The sequence below is a fragment of the Larus michahellis genome, chromosome 5 (assembly GCF_964199755.1).
Source record: "Larus michahellis chromosome 5, bLarMic1.1, whole genome shotgun sequence".
NCBI classification, from domain to species: Eukaryota; Metazoa; Chordata; class Aves; order Charadriiformes; family Laridae; genus Larus; species Larus michahellis.
In genome coordinates, this window is record NC_133900.1 from 34,702,452 (window position 1) to 34,720,055 (window position 17,604).

Genomic DNA, 17,604 nt, shown 5'->3' on the forward strand with positions numbered 1-17,604 from the left:
TGTAGCAAGGTACACCAAGCCATTCTGCCTCCAACAAGTAGGTGGTACATTTCTGCATCATTACTATGAGCTGCCCCTTCTTAAATATAAACATTCAAGTTTTATAAACATATTCATTTTTTCACCACGTCTGCAGGAGTTACAAATTCATACTACCATCAAATTAAGGTTGACATTTATAAATTACTCTGGTTTCACAATGGGTTTTGCTTGGCTAAGTGACTTTGCATTACTTAACTTGTAAGAATAAATTCTTGTGGTTTGCTGTCACATGACAATATAATTATTCAGATTAGATGAAAAATTAATAACAGTCCATACACCAGGATCAGGAAGCTTTTGTGTTTTGACCTGTCAATCATACCACTTTTATGGACAAGGATTTCTGTTTTTATGAATGGTGACTGCATCGTGGAGGAGCAATCTTTATCTATCTTTTTCAGTGAAAAATACTGGAACTGTTTATATTTTGTGACTGCTTCTAGCAGAGGCCTTACCAACAATAAAAGGATTTGCCTTACCAACAACAAGAAGATTTGCCTTAACAACTTGTAGTGTTACTCCAGTTTCTTCCCCAAGTTTGGGCCATAGTCCTCAATAGGCATGTAGCTCCTTGAACCCTTACAATAATTAGCCCTTCCTTTAATTTCCTGTTCTACAAAGGAAACAAATTGGGATGAGAGGGCCCTAAAAACAAAATTGCAGAAGTTTATGAACAAGGTGATACTGACACAATAGTTCAGTTGCCTTTTCCATGCAAAAATATTCCTAAAGCCGATGGGCCATCAACTTAACTTGCCCAGTAAGTGTGGCCTGTAAGGTCAACAAGAACTGAGATAGGGGCTGGGCTAATTGCAAACGAAACACAGAAAATCAAAGGTGACAAGGATAGAAAGCGTCACAGTCCATCCCTTTATGGATCTCAAGCAAGGCCTTACTGTCAGGACAAGCATTTGTGATAGCACAATAGATCTTGGTGCTTCCCTCCTTCCCTCTCTCCAGCTTTATACAGTTTGGCCTCACGGCCAAACTCCCCAGTCTGACATGGTCTGCATTTTTACCCCATTTTCCTTAGTAAACCTCTACAGAATAAGTCACAAAGAAGGAGACAAAGTATATGCAGGACAGGATGTCAACTCACACCTATGAGCAGGCTTGTATTTTCTTCTGCTTTTAAAGTTCCAATATTATCAAGGGAATGAGAAATAGAAAAAAAAATGCAGCAAGACAGCACGCTAAGGATAACTCCTGAGATGGTAAATGCAAGTCTACCAAACACATGAAAACAACTGCAAGGAAATAGCAGAATTTTTCAAACAAAGTTGCCTGGGGAGCAATTTTTCTATGCTTACAGTCAACTTCCAAGTGTGTTCCCTCTGCTGAAGGGAGCATGTGCTTAACACATGTGCTGGCTCGGGATTAGGCAACTGACAGTTGTGGGTATTGCAGAATATGCTGACATTCCCGAGGAGCTCTACTGGAAAGGGATTATATATCCCAGTGGTATCAGGCTGAGAGAAAGCCTGGGAATAAGGACATTGGCACATGCGGGTAACGGGTCACTTAAAACTGCAAGCTTTGGACACTTCTATCGCAAACCCTCCCCATCCCATCCCTGTAACTCAGCTGCCAAGCCTAGGAGGAACAAAGGTCATTAATTGCAATGAAACACCCTCCTCTCCAAGCAGCAAACCAGCTTTTCTGGCCACCAGCTGTACCAGCTCACCACGGGACCCCCACGATCCCACCGGACCACCGTGAGTGAGACAGAATGCTGCTTGCCCAGCTCCCGCAAGGGAAAGCGGGACACGGTGCTGGCAGTGCTGTGCCTGGCACCCAGCCTCTCTGGTCTCCCCTGCACCAGCAGCTCCCCCTCCCGCAACAGTGTTTTGAGGATGCCAGGGAAGATTCACATGAGAAACGTAACATTGGAAGTCCTGACCGCTTCTGACCATCGCGGATCCTGCTGCGCTTTCTGCAAGAACAGTTCGTCTTCTGGACAAACTCTAGTTTGTGTAACTGCATTTATTGGGTAATTATACTTTCTTAAATTGTCCCAGCAGTTTCAATTTGCCATGGTGCTATTCACTTCCGTTCAAGATGCCACGGACTGTTACAGTGTGCTGACAAGCAGCTGTTACGTTTCACCCAAAAAGTGACTGCATGGCATGGATGGGTGAAAGCCATTCCTGTGCGTGCATCGTGTGCTTGCATACGGTACAGAGACTGGAAAATGCTTTGGGGTTCCTTGGGGGTGAGCAATGCTACGGAAGCGTAGGGTGATAATGAGCTATCAAATAACTCACTGTGATGTAGCTGGGATGTCATGGGCAATTATTTTTTTAAATTGAATATAATCTTGTAAAAAGTTTCGCCCTCTGGTGGGTGAATAGAACATCATAGCTCAACAAAAATGAAGTGAGAATTATTACAAATTCTAGCCTGCACACTTAACACACACTAGCAGCCACAATTTGACTTATTTCAACATCTGAAAAAATAAACAATGCAGACAAGAGAGGCTGATAGCAAATGCATTATTTGGAAACCTTTGTCCAGTCAGATGCCACCACTGCACAGTGTGTTGCCCTACCTGCCCCCCGTCATCAATTCCCCCCATCATCAATTGGGTGCACCCAATGCACCAAAGATCAGACTTTTTCCATTCGTTTGACAAGACAGGCAATTATCCTGCTTATCCAGCTTCTTATGCATGCCTTAAAAGAAAGTGTGAGGCAGCTATTCCTCATTTCCTCTACCGAACCATGGAGGAATCCTGTAATATCAGGATTTTATTCCAGAGAGGGATAAAACCTCTGTTACCGTCACAGTTGGTAGCTAGCGAAGTAGTGTTTGTGGGTACCCCATGAGTGCCCTCGCAACAGCAGATAAGGATAGTTCAGTTCCAAGGGTGCGATCACTGAGAGATCACTTGGATCGTGATTGACTTCTGTACAGAGAAACCCAGTGCCTGAAGCATCTCCAGGTTCACTATCTCAGCCATTCATTTTAGACCGTTTTTTTCCCCCACACCTTTTTCTTGCCACGTCATGAAACGGAGATCAAAGGAGATCATACCTCAGCTCTAACAAAAAACAATCCTGACACCTTTAGGCATCTCTGCACAATCTCAAAAGGAAAAAAAAAAAAAAACAAAAACCAAACCAAAACCACCAACGAAAAAACCCAAACCACTGAACAGAAATCAAAAAAAGAAACCAAGCTACTTTTAAGAAAAAAATATAAGGGTATTCTCTGGTGGCCTATCCAAGAAAGGAAGATTCCAGCTAATAAAATAAAAGACGCTGTCTGACCAAATGACATCTGTGTAGCCAGACATCTTAATAAATAAAATCACTGGTAATATTCATGCCACACCATCAAACAGCAGATTACACCTTCCCCAGACACAAACACAATCCTGTGACATGTCAGCTTTCCTACGGAAACAACTTGGTGTTATATACAATATTCATTAGAAGAGTGAGTGCTATTAGAGCTACAAAACGGTAGCTATTAAGTTACTAAGTTTCTGCTACTAACAGCATACTGATATACACATTTACATAAGATTATGTCTTCCTTCTAATTATTTCCTAAGGCAGACTTCAACTATGAAATCAATCAAACTGAAAGGGAAGGGTTTTTTTGTTTGTTTAAAATTTTGTCAGGCCTATGACCTACTAAGCCAAATTTTGTTTGGCCTGTGAAGCACTGGCAATTTTACTTTAAAGAAAACTTTATGCTCACAGACTGCAAACAAACAGCAGGATTGATGACTGAAGTCCAGACATGCCCTGAAATGGTTATAGTCTTTCTTTTTCTTCAACATCTGACTGATTTTATCAAGTTTTATCGATTTTATCTCAGCTATTGAGTTTTACCTGTCAGACTGCTGGTTTCAGCCTCATTGAGCAAGCTCAGGTAGAGCAAGACCTTGGGTGTATTTTTTTTTTTTTTTTGGTAAAATATAGGCCTGAGAAAAAGTTGGTGATCCCATCTCTGCTGTAACCATGCTTAGGTCTCTGCCATCTACTAGTTTTGCATTACTGACTTCTTGAACGACCTGGGTAATGCATAGCACACAAAACCAGAGGTGAGCCTAGGGCAGGTTTAAGGGGCAGACCAGCAGTGAAACCTGTCAGGTAACCTCTGGACAAGCCTCTGGCACCTTGGCAGCTGTTGCAATTCCAAACGAATCATGAAACGCTTCCTTTCAACTCAGAAATTGGGCTAGCAGGCGTGCTAGGCCTGTCACTTCTCTCATTTGCAGACTGCTGTAAGATGAAGTTGCCTTCAGACTGATTAAGTCAGGTAATTTAGAAGATGAACAAAATCCAAGAGCATTTTGACATCTCCAAATGGTTCATTTTTCCTCACTCTTCCAGTGAGCAGCTCTACAAGCCGGGGACAAGCACAGACTGGCTTCCCATGGCAGCGCGTGACTCCATGTCTCCCCAAGATGCAAACGCTAGCTGGAGCTCCTCTGGTGGCTGCGACATCGTACCTGCTCCTGCCCCTGTTAATTCCAGGGCAGCTGCCATTCACACTGCTGCCTTTTCCTCCCTGCATGTTCCCATTTTAGGAAACTTTGGGTTTTCAATGTCTCTTTCTCCTACAGTTTTATTTCTGGCTCCCCCAATATTTTTGGAGGAGGTAATGACTCTGCTTCTTTGGAAGTTTAGCAGTACATCTCAGGGCCCTACAGCAAGGCAGCACAGAGCTGACATCCTCATGACCATTGCCTTCCACCAGCTTCTCTATCAGTATGAATTTCATAAGCTTTTTGTAAAGTATGCTGGAACTTAACATCCAAAAATTCTCTGGCTGGCTTTCCTCTTACCTACCTAACTTGGTACCTCTAATGTGAAAAGAGAGATTTTTCACATTATGCAAGAGCATAATGTGCTCTTGATTTTCAGAGAAGTATGGAATCAAGTGTAACGTAATTCATCCTTCTAAATCTTTCTCCTTCATGTGTCTGTCATTAAAATTTTAAAAAAAAAAAAGTCTATTTGAAACATTAGACTTGGATTAACACTAAAGCATGCTGGTAGGATTTAGCAGGGAAACACCCAGCAACATATGGAAAATGGGCGTGGTACTACCGAAACCCCAAGTTTACAGGTGGTTTCTTTGCAAGTGAAACAAACTTATCACTTGGTGAGACAGAAAGAGAGTTACATCAAAGATGGAACACAATCGGTTGCTTACAAAATGTAGGATTATCATATTCTCACAAACATTTGCCTTAAGTACACATGCTACCAAATATGTAGATTTTTAAAAAAAAAAAAAAAGAGTTGGGTGTCTTTTCCTCTAATGATAGCTCCCACAATGCTACAATTCAACTGATCTAAATTTAAGTAAGCCTTTACCTTGTCCTTAAGAATGTACTCTATATTTGGCAGGGAAATGTAGAAATGACAGTGTATTGCCACCTTGAGGCTTGCTAGCAGAACTGCATGTCCAAAACAAAATATATTTGTTACCAGGCACAACAGTAATTTAGCCAGATGTGCCAAAACCATTATAAACCACACAGCGTTAGCACTATGTGGTTTATCTTTATTTTTATGCCAGGGCATAAGGGCAGTTCCTCTTCTGGATTGGACATACTTTTAAAGGGGGGAAACCCCTTAAAAGTAAAACTAAAATAAAAAATAAAAAAATGCTATTTAGTATCTCAGATTCTGTAAGAAAGTGAATCAAGAATATTCATTTCATTCTTACAAGAAAAATCTGCAGCTAAAGCTTAATTAGTAATACAGATTTCTCAGATCCTTTGAAATTACTACTCAAGTTTAGTTCAGCCCTAAAGATTGATTCATTTTGAGAAACACATTGCATTAACAGATTACCCCAGATTACAGTATGTAATATTACAAAAATATAGGTACACAGTTACACATATTGCACATCTTAATACACATATGGTTATAACATAGGAGTGTTCATGGAGCAAATGGTATGATTGGTATCTATGCTTTTAATAGAGGTCAGAGGCCTCTGATTTTGCTTGTTTGTGAAACCATTACATCTATGAGGCTACTTACAAAGGGCTACTGGTTTACTAGGACTGCTCAATCTGTTTTTCTTCTCTTTTCTAAACAAACTGGCCTGTACTCAAACCACACAAATAGCCATTTGAAAGCTGCTGTTCTAACACCCACCGTGAAGTATATTTTCCCTGAGCTATCCAAAGGTCTTTCAGCCACCAAGAAAAGAAAAGCCTCACTGCTAGTTACCTGCTTGGTTTGCGGGCTGCCAGCCTGAGTACTTGGCAGCCCCCGGGGGTCCCGTCGGCTTGAGGGCTGCAGCAGATGTGGCAGTGGTGGGAGCGGGTCTCACGTCAGCGTTTTCTTGGCGGGCGGGCATGCTCCTCGCTGCGGCGGCCGTAAAAGCGGCAGGCTGGGTAGCCTCCAGGGAATCACTGTTCAGAAATGAGGGAAGAAAAAATGAAATGCATTTCTTGCTAGAACATGAGCATTTGTGAAAGGGAGATGTGGAGCCACATCTCTGCAGCCTGGTGCAGGAGGGCAGCATCCACCACTCTGTCATCACCAGTGCCGGGGTGATCAGCCCAGGAGAATGTTGTGGATTTATATTTTCAAGCTGTTTTTTAAGAACTGGACGCTTGAGTAATTTCTGCTGAAAGTCAATATAGACAACTAAATCCCTTCACAATTTCCATGTAAAAATAATTAAGTGTTGGCATGATACTGGTTAAAACAGAACCCTTACTGTAAATTTGGTACACTACCAGACTTTTTCAATCCTTTTTTCTTTTGGAGAGTAGGCAAATACTCATACAGTCAGATTATAATTGTAGATCTTAATAAAAATCATCAATCTAAAAGTGACTTAATTATACACAATTTTCTTCTATGGGCCACTGCTCCCCCAAAACATTAAGCATTTTAAGAGCTGTAAGTTTCTTCATTCATTAACCAACATGCACAATATTTTATATTGCCTCTTCAGAGCAGTTTACAGCTGATTTTATATTTTAAGAGTTAGCAGAACTCTTTTAGCTATTTAAAAACACGCACGATGAAAACCGCACTTAATCACAATTCACATAGAATGTAAGTAGCCACTAATTACATTGCAAGCAAGAAAATTTTTCAGTTCTCATTTCCAGAGACTGTTCAAGACGAGAAAGTTATTGTAACAAATTTTTTATGCAGTGTAACAGTATTTGTATAATGGATATTTGCCTTTGGGAAGCTGAAAACAAATATTTTCATTAAAAATCTTCAAAGTAGAGGAGTAATTGCTAATGAATGTCATTTGCAAACTAAGAGGATCACAAAAACAGGAAATAAACTCAACAGCTTTGTGAAATACAGCCAAAAACGATTCCAAATATATATTTTGTGCAATTTGGAAACTTAACAGTTAACACATTAGAAGCCTTCTTGTGTTTTATCCTCTACTGAAGAAAAACAAATTTACAGCACACGTGCATCGTGCGTATTTCACCAGGGTCATTCAGAGAATTATAGACTGTGCCAAGTTCATAAAGTAAAAATCCTTGGGCTATTTTTACTTTACAATTATTGCACACACACAATATTGCCTTGCCCATACCACATGCAAGAACTTGAACACACCATTAGGCCAAAACGCAAGTTCATAACCTTGATTTTTTTGCCTCTAGATTTACAGGGTTAATAATTGACATATTTAGAATCTTTTTCTGGGTAAGACATAAAAAAAAAAAAAGATTCACAGTTTAGAGAATATATCTGAATGCTCAGTTTAATGAGTAACAGCTATTGCATTTGTAGGCTTTTGATAACAGCGGTAGCTGTGCTGAAGTGACACTCTGATGGATTTGCTATACCCAGTGTGCACAAGCCCAGTGAAGCACAAAGTGAGACCTTTCGTTCTGTTACGTTCAAATGTTAATAGACATTTAAAGGCATTTATATAGTGCAAATGGAGGCATTTAAGGTGCACTAGACTCCTTAAAGGGCTAGGATACAAAAGCCTTTTTAACAACAGATTTTGAGGCAGCAGAGATATGTGGCATAAAAGCACTGTTGCTGACTGAAAAAAAAAAAAAAAAAAAGGATAGGAAGACATCCTCTGACACTAAGTAGTAGGCTCAACAGTTGAAGACAAGGTAGTTTAGGACCGGCTTCCACTATGTAAAAAGAGTGTGTCTGCAACTTGTGTCACAGAAATCTCCTCCTACACTATTGCGTACATTTGACACATAACCCTTCAAATCCACTCCAGGCCAGAGCCCCATTACAACTTTAAGAATTCCTCAAAACACTGTTGGGTCCTAAAAAAAAAAAGAAAGTTTCCTCCTTCTCCATCCAAAAGACTCATCACCACTTGTCAAATCACTTTTCAAGTCTAGCACCTCTTTACTACCTTTGTCAAGAACGTAGAAATCATAAATCATCTGTCATAAATAAGAAAATCCTGCTGAGCCAGCAGCTGTCTTTACGCAGAAGAGGCTACTTAACAAGCACAAATAGCTGCAAGACAAGCCAAAGGGTATCCTTCAGGCAGAAGAAGGATAGCAAAATGTAGAAACAGCTGAGGTGTGCTGCTGGCAAACTGCAGCCTTATAGTAGGGATAAGCGAGGAAGTACACTGACACTAGCCACAAGGCTAGTTGTAATGCCAATTTGTACTTCCACCATTGTCGTTCTCATGGTTTAATGCTGAAGCTTGTGCATGACATGGCATGCTAGTTCCTGAAGCAACGGATTATTGGATACATTTAGGCTTTCATTTAAAAAATGAAAGGACTGGAAAGGTGAATCCTAATGACCCCAAACTAATAACAAACCCAGCTATAAAGCTACCTGTGATTTTTGACCGCCTTCGGCAGTTTATGTGCCGGAAGCCTATCCTAGAGAGAAGCTTCCCAAGGAAAAGCTTGAAGCAGTCACTCTGACAGAGGGGATCATGTTGGCCTCAGGGCAAAACTTCTGACAGGTCTTGGATGCCCTTTGTAATTCGTGCCTGGTTCTTTCAAGCAAGAGTTGAATAAACTCAAGCTGGCTCTACAGTCAATTTCACAGGCAGGCTGCTACTGCAGCTTGGCAAGTCTCTCCAGTGCTATATTGCCCACCTATGGTGGGCTGCAGGAAAAAGAGCAAGCACCGGTTTTCCTGAATTACAGCTTCTAATCACACAGTTGCCTGGGAGCGCATGTGCAGTGTTCTCCAGAGGGAAAGAAAGATCCATCTTTGTCTCTCTTTCAAAGCAGTACGGCACGCTGGAGATGTTCAACCTTTTAAGTGCTAACCTTCTTCAAATTCATGCTTCAAAATTAATTCCTCAGCTTTTTATTTCATGTTCTTCTACACCAAGAAACACCCAAACTCCAATTATTTTTATCCATCTTCATAAATATAGCTATGTATCTTTTCAGAAGCATGCTTACCTTCTACAAAGTGGCTGTACAATAACCACAATTAGCCCTACTAGTATTTTGTAACTCACTAGGATATTGTACAATGATGACCTAAGATTCATTACCTAGAACACATATGGTTTGAAGAGACAAAAATATATACAGAAATTCAAGAAAATGAATAGGTTATGGAAGAGAGCTCCCATCTGCTTTCAGTGTTGTCACTAGAAAACTGAAGGAGTAATGATAAACCTCACGTATTTACCAAGTTCTGCCTGAGTAGCTTTCTCAGACTTCCCAGATGACACCCAGGTCAGGTTCAGGTCAAGCACATTTTGATGTCAAAACACTTGTACTGTTATTAATGACAAGCCTACCTTCTAACTTTACCTTTAACCTTTAAACTCTGTTTCATATCTCTTAAATGATTCCTCCTCCACCTGTTGAATATTTACAGCAAAAATTAAAGTTTTCCATGATGAAAACTAACGCAACCAAGAGTCACATCCATTTTAAGAAAGACAATGTTGTTTGCGAGATGTGAATGCTCTGCTGTCAAGCTCTGGGCAAGGGGTTTCAACACCGCAGGAACAAAGGAACTGTGGAACGCAAGCCTGACTGACTCAGAGTCTTGTGTCCTGAAAATCCACAGTGTGTTTAATTAATAAGTTATGAGAAGATTAATCAAAATAACCCTGAAAGTCAGTTGCAAAGGAAACAGATTGCAAAAACAGACAAAGAAAAAAGTCCAGCAAAGAAGCAAGCTGAAGACACCTCTCTATCTTTGACATATGTTAGCGCATACATGACACGCTCTCCTGAATTTTTACAGAGAAAACTCCTACTGCGCAGTGCAGCCCTATGCCTAAGGGCATGTATGGAAAAGAAAGAACCACCTGGGGGGACAGTCTGAGACCTGGGGACACACGCAGGGCTCCAGTGCCAGTGCAAACTTTATCCAGAGCTTACAACAGCTGCAGATTTATCCCCTCTGGATCAACAAAAGCCCTGCGGAAAGAGGCAAAAGAGACTAAAAAGCAAGTAATAATTCCTCTGCTATTCCTCCTCATTTTCCTCCCCAAATACCAAACACTGTATTACACCCTGCTTTTTGGTGGGAGGACAGGGAGAAACACTCATTTGCCAGATGACTGTCCCATCGCTGGGAGCTGCTTGGATGCTACAGAGGGGCGATGGGCAAGGAACCTGTGAGGACAAAGCATGTCCAGGTCACACGTGAAATGAGCACCAGTTTTTTCAGAGACCACTCTGGGATATTTACATCCATACCAAACCCCCTTCCTTCCCAAAATCAGGTGCATCAAGATAAGGCTGAACACATTTAAAAGGCATTTTAAGAAATTTGCACTGCAAAAGGTTTTCAAAGGTTTGGGGCCCCTCCCTCTCGCCCCAAAAAACAAGAGAAGAAAAACACAGAGTCTGGGCTACAGACGCCTAAACCTCACTCCATCCTTCCAAGGAAATACCTAAATAATGCTGCCTAGAGTTTCTTCGCACACATTTTAGAGAAGATAACTATGTGTCATGCTGTTATTAGCCAAAGGAGAAGCCATGATCCTAACTGAAAATCAAATACAGCTTGTTGTCATGTAACTTCTAACACCACGAAAATAGTAACAAGGGCCAAGCCTCTCAAACTTTCCCAAGCAGGTTCAAGAGGTCTGGGTGGACTTTTTCCTCACGCAAGCCCAAGATACCAGACTATCCATCTATAAACATCATCACTTGAGCCCCAGCTCAGTCTGGTACATCAGTATTTTCCTAATGATTTTCTGGATTATAAATGATATTTTAACTCCCACTTGTTGTCCAGAATGACTGCGTGAGTCAGAAACAAGTCCCCTGTGATCTGAGGAAGCTTGCTGACAGGAGAGGTCATGTAGTATCTAAGAGACAGTCTGCAAATGCTTTCTTCAGATGGCCAGGAATTCTGTGAGGTTATTTTCCCTTAAGAACACTAAATCTTTAAAGACAAAAACAAGACAAAAGAGAAGAAAAGATGTGAGCAAATCAATCCTCTTGGTTTCTGGCACAACCAAGTGGAATATGATAGCTTTGATTCTGCTTTATGGCTTCTAAAACCAGAAGAGATTAACAAAAAAGTAAGACTTCCCTTGCATTACACATTGCTGCCTGTTGGTTGCCTGTTAACCCCAAGAAGGCATCGAGCACGCTGCAGAAACCTGAATAAATGGCTTCTAAAATATACCCACAGTGCCTGATATAGCACTAAAAGAGGGAAAAATACAAACTTTTTGAAACATCTATATTAAAGAAACTTTGCAACTTCAAAGTAAGGAATGAACAGTTTGTCTGCCCTAAGACCAAGTAAACTGTAACATAGATGCTTCTCTGAAGCTTTACAGCAATATAAAACTTCAATCTCAGATCTCAATTTCTTATTTTAAGCTATGTTAAGTCGTACACATCACATGATGTATTTTGTCCAGTACCAAAATAAGCATTAGCTGAAGACATACATAGAAGCCTTTTTTGCAAGGGCTTTCTGTTGTAACAATAGAGAAACAGAAGACAAGAAATACCAACTGCTGACCTTGTATCCACCCCTACTGCAAACCCATGGTCTCAGTCAGCTTTTTAAAACCGTGTTTACACTTTGTGTTAACATAGCAGTGTTCCAATAACTTGCAAGAAAGAAGAAAATGTAAAATAAAAGAATAAAAAGAAAGAGCAGAGAAAGTTGTGTGGGTGGAGGTAGTTCCATATCAAGTTACAGTGAGGGCGTATGTAATCCTTCTGTAAGCACTGCTCTACACAGAAACAATTCAAAGCATCTTTCAGAATAAGTATTCTCTCAGAGTCAAGACCACTGTTTATCTCACAAGGTCAGACTATCCTCTTTTCAAGTAATTGTATGTGGCAGAGTAACAGGTAGAGAATGCAAAAGCCATGTCAACGCCCATTCTTCCTAGCGTGTTGCAAAATTTCACAGTGTTTTTGCCATGCAATTTAATTTTAGGGCAGAGCTCCTATTCAAGAGCTTCCAATTCTTGGAAATGCAAGATATTAAATACAAAATTTCCTTTGCTCCTTTGTGTTAAAAAACACAAACCCCCATAAACTTAAGGTTATCTCCATTGCCATCAGGATGAACACTTAGCTTAGTGAAAGATTGCATGGCAGTTTTACCAAAAAAAAGTCAATTTCTGAGGAGTCTGGTAGAAAATATGTGGATGTGCAGCACCACTTCAAGCCAGTTAATAACAGATACTAAGTCAGAAAAAGGTCAACTTCTCTGGCAGCTACCCAGTACAGAGCAGTTTAAGACAGCCAGCTTTTTGCAACAGAGACAGTGAAGTGAGAGGGATAAAAGGGAAATATTGCTGGAGCAACCCTACTGCACAACAAAATTGAAACCTGCTTTTCTTACAGCTACAACCTTCTTGAGGTTCTTCCCCACAGATAACAGAAACAAGCTTAAGCTACCTCAGTAAAATAGATTCATTATCTTTTCATGAAAGTTATACAAGGTAGAGGCAGAAAACAAAAACCCCGAAGTTGTTTAAACTTATTTACTCAGCTTTCTTGGTTGAACTAGTTGGTTTTTTGAACAAGTTTTTCTACTATACAATGTTGTATACTCATCTCTCTAGTTATGGGACATAAGATTTCAGCTGTCCTTCCTAATCAGCTATTGTGTTGTGGGATGAAATGAGCTGCCACTTAAAATAATTTTTCAGCATTACATTTGTGCACATATTACATTATGTCATTAGATGGTCAGTAATGCAAAGACATTTTAATACCTAGTTTCTTACACTCATTGGATACATCTCTCTCAAATCTACTATATTTTTCCTTTTTTCTGACATAGTTGATTGGTTTTGGTTGATCTTTGTTGAACTTAGATAAGAATATGTACTTAGTAGATTGTAAGCACAATTTGTCATCTCCTATCTCTTTTTCCTAGGTTTCTCAATCCATACAATGGGGCTTGTGCTCCTTTTTTCACTAGGATGAGGCAGCACAAAGCTTCCTTTTTACGGCTCCATCTACTGGCAACCCCTTCCTCCTTACCGTGGCTGGCAGCTCAGGATGACAGTAAGGAAAACAGAAATCATTGCCCTGGTATGTTATAGAATCATAGAATCGCCTAGGTTCAGATCAACACCAGTTATTTTGGGAAAAATCCTTCAAAAAAGCAATTTATGCATAACATTCTTAGACTAACGTGATACATCACTGTTCCCAAATTTTAGGTCATGCACTATTTGGGGTGTGCCTAACAGCCTGAAAATCACATGTTTCCTGTATGGCCTTATGCTACCACCTGTATGCAGCAACCTGAACCAGGATAACCTGGCTATTGCAAAGGTTTAAGAGAAAATTCATCTTTCACAATTTTAGAAATAACATTTTAAACACCCTGACAATCTGTGGATGTTTATTTCAAGATGTTCAACCTGGATCTTGATACATCAAATACCGATAAGGTCTTTGAGGTAGGCTTATATGCTCTCTGTATTCCCTGTATACCTCCTGGCTCCTCGGCACACCTCTCTCCAGGATGAAAGAAGTTCTCCATTGCTTGCTCTCTTTCCCGATGGGCAGTCCCACGTACCCACAAGGGACAGCAACTGGACAGCAAGAGTTTGTGAACCTCAACTTTCTAACAGAACTAAGTGTTTGCATTTCCAAAAATAAACCTTCAAAATGAGGAGAGTTTCTCCCAGTATGGTGAGCAAACGATGGGTAAACACAGAGCCAGTTCCATTCTTGTAACAATCTACCTTCAGTTGCAGCTTATGCCATAAACAATGCACGGTAGTGAGTGGAGGAAAAAAAAAAGAAGAAAAAGGAAGTCAGGGAATTAATTTTCACCACCATTATTGGCTCTACTAAAGTATCAACAAACAAACAAACACCACAGCTGAAGAATAGTCTTACTGGCAGGATATTGCGGCTTTCACCCATTGGTGCCCAGGTATCAGAGCTCCTGGAGAGGTTTTCCTTTTGGATGAGCACATAAAAATATTTCCTCATAAGTATCACTCAGTGTCAAAAAGAAAATTAGTATTTAAGGTTGCGTTATATCACTATAGTTCTGTTAATATTATTTTTTTCATTTTAAAGCACATATGCCACAATGTTGAAAAATTTGATACAACTTAAGATTGTCTGTTGGTGTCTAATAACTACCATTTCCCCTCCCCAAAGTTAGGGCTACTTTAGCCTTTTATAGTGACTGAGGTCACCTTAGAAGCCATGAAACAGGAGGGAAAGATCTAATACTTCTTACTCAAAAGTCTTACTTCTTACATCAAGTGGATCTCAGCTCTACTTATAATTGGGTCTTATCTCTAGAAGGGTTTTACTTTTGTGAAAATGCAAGTAAGTACACAAAACCCCACAAATTACTTCTTCCTTAGCACAGCTTAATACATACTATCCTGTAAAATAATCAAATAGGTTTCTGCCTTTGAGGCTGAAGTCCATTACATAAAAGCAGCTTTCCATAGTGTTAACATAGCTGTGGTCAGGAAAGGAGAACAAAAAGTCCTGTGCACTGAACAGAATCAGCGCTGGAACAAAGGGCCTAGACAGCAAATAAGTTTTAAAATAGTTATTTGCCACACCACATGCCAATTATTTGATTTTATACATTAAAAGTGAGCTTTGAAAAATAGCAGGTCTTTGTTCCCGGAGCAGCCTTGCAGCCTAACACGCTGCTTACTTGCTCAAGGAACTGTTGCAAATCATTCACTTGGATAGAGGTTTCAAGCCAGAATATCTTGTTTATCCTCCAGCTGGGCATTTAGAGTGACGGTGCCTCCCTCAGAGGCTCACGATGCAAGATGAACAGCACAGTGCGTCTCAGAGGGGCACCTGATGCCCGTGAGGAAACCTCAGCCATCAGCAGGGCCAGGGTGAAGATTAACTCTGCAAAGAGGTGAAAACCAGTAGGATTTGGGGTTGGTGATTGCGTGCCAAAGACCACAACAGGCAGGCTACTTCAAGCATGCAAGACAACAGAAACAGGCTTTGAAGGAGAAGCCAGTTTCTTGCGAGTCCTCAGTGCCAACCATGTGCCACACTCAGACGATACCTCTTGCTCCTCTGCAACTCCAGAGCACTTGTGGACTTCCTGGAGGGCCCGATGGCCTCCAGAGGAGGCTTAGTGACAGGCGTGATGAGCAGGGCATCCAAGAGCGAGCGGTAGACACTAGGGTCGGAGAGTCTAGCAAGCATTTAAAAAGACGATGTAAACAAACTAGGTGACCAAACAAAGTTCAAATTGGCTGGGACCACTATAAACCCCAAATTCCTTATGAAAAGCCTGTAAGTTCTGTAGCAGTACAGAGAAACTGAACCTAGGATAACTGATGTAGAAATTATGTCTAAATAACCAGTCCCCAAAGTGGAGGTCACTCACTGCAGGGGGTGTGAGAAGAAACTTTTTAAAATTACCATTATTATTTTTATTTTTACCATTACTAAAGTAACACAAAATATTTTGAAACTAGCTTTTATTTCATCTTTTTCTCATCCTTTTTTAATTTCTGTTTTTGTGTGTTTTATAATGTACATAATATATTAGTACATTAGGATTTTTATATAATTTAGAAATACATAAATATATTGGAGATGGCGTGCTCAAAATATTTTTACTGATATGGGTACACGAATTGCAATTCAACAGACTTAGATGCAACTCAGAGAATTACTGTTTTCAAGCATCCAGAAGTTACTCAAAGACGCAGATTACTCTTTGTCACCCATGTAGCATAATTATTTTTTTTACAGTTACTTTACTGACCAAACCATGAAATGGTTATCATGAGGATCAGAAAGGTAGAATAACTCACTTAAGTAGAGAGTAGCAATCTGGAGCTTAGTTTAAAATAGGGCATGGGAGCCTTGGACATATTCTAATGACTTGCCTACCACGCTATTGTGAAAGAACTGATTTTGCAACACTGACAGGAACCGATAATTCTTGTGTGAGCTTGAACTTTCTTAAACCAAGCCATAAAATGTTCCATTTAAATCTGATGTCTACCTGGCCCGGACAGCAATGGCAGCAGACACGGCAGCAGCAGCCATGCTCTTAATTTTTGATCTCTGCTTGAAAGGAGAAAGAACGGGAACAGGAGCACGTCCTAACTTCGTCAGACTTCCCAAAGGACTTTCCAGCAGTACTTTTCTAGCAAAGAAGCTTTGAGGCAACAGAGGAGAAAACAGAGAAAGCAGGAAAGATTGACAGAGACACAGTACAATACTGAGGTACATTAACCACTGGAAAGTTATGTGATTATAGGTTCCCAGTTCACAAAGATGTCAGGCAATGTATTAACCACTTGAATACTAATGTAGAAAATGGCAGTTGTGATTTCACCCACAAGTAAAACCTTCCTCTCATCAACACAGGATTCAGCATCTATCAGCCTTCAAATTTCCCATCCCAGATTCTGCCTCGCACCTCCAGGTCATTCCCACTGAACTCCAGGACGCTCCATGTGGATCCACCTAAGTACCCATGGTGCTGGCAGAGAGAGCCCTGAAGATCATTTAGCTTCTCTGCTTTTTCATAATAAACAATAAAGATGGAAAGCTTTGGAATAGTTGGTGATATAACTTCAGTAGGTCTATTTTTAGCCACCATTTGGTGTGCTGCTCACCCCCTTTTCATTTTCCCTAGTTATTAACCAGGTTGGGAGGAATGCGAACAGTCAAAAGAAAAAAATGAAAGATACATACTGGCTCCAAAATTTTTTCTATAGTGGTGAATCCATAACCCAGGCTCTATTTTAAAATTTCAATACTATCCTCAGCGTTGCTGTGCATAATTTTTTTAAATAATTTCAGAAGTGAACAAAACACTCCAAACACGCAACTATACTTTGCACCACTTCTCGGATTTAAATGCAAAAATGCTGCCTGAAAACCTTGCTTGCACCTAGCAGTCTGTTGTAGATATACCTTAAAAGATTTACCTTGTATGACTTACGGATGATTTAGTCTGACAGCTTGAGATTTTACTGAAAGACTGTGTTCCATAAGTAGGCAGAGATGCATCATGCCTGCCCAAAAGCAGCAAGAAAAGAAAAGTCAATGACACTTAACTAAAGCTTAGGAGGAGTTCATTTAAGTATTTTTAAAAGCCCTCGTTACCCATAAAAAAACCCCAACAGGTATGGTTTAATATCCCTGATTGTTAATTACCGAGGGAAGCACCTTCT

The 17,604-nt window shown here is 40.3% G+C and overlaps 1 protein-coding gene across 21 annotated transcripts in view; it reads right to left on the minus strand.

Annotated features, from left to right (window-relative positions):
- Positions 1–17,604, minus strand: part of PDLIM5 (PDZ and LIM domain 5) — a 153,195-nt gene that overhangs the window by 21,052 nt on the left and 114,539 nt on the right. For 19 of the 21 annotated variants that reach the window (XM_074589536.1, XM_074589527.1, XM_074589529.1 and 16 more), the window contains 4 exons: positions 17,359–17,445; positions 16,425–16,580; positions 15,471–15,602; positions 6,249–6,433 (listed from right to left, as the gene is read on the minus strand). In XM_074589536.1, the coding sequence (XP_074445637.1) occupies positions 6,249–6,433; positions 15,471–15,602; positions 16,425–16,580; positions 17,359–17,445 (560 nt within the window). The remainder of the gene's footprint in view (positions 1–6,248; positions 6,434–15,470; positions 15,603–16,424; positions 16,581–17,358; positions 17,446–17,604) is intronic. The other 2 variants (XM_074589546.1, XM_074589545.1) reach the window with 1 other exon arrangement.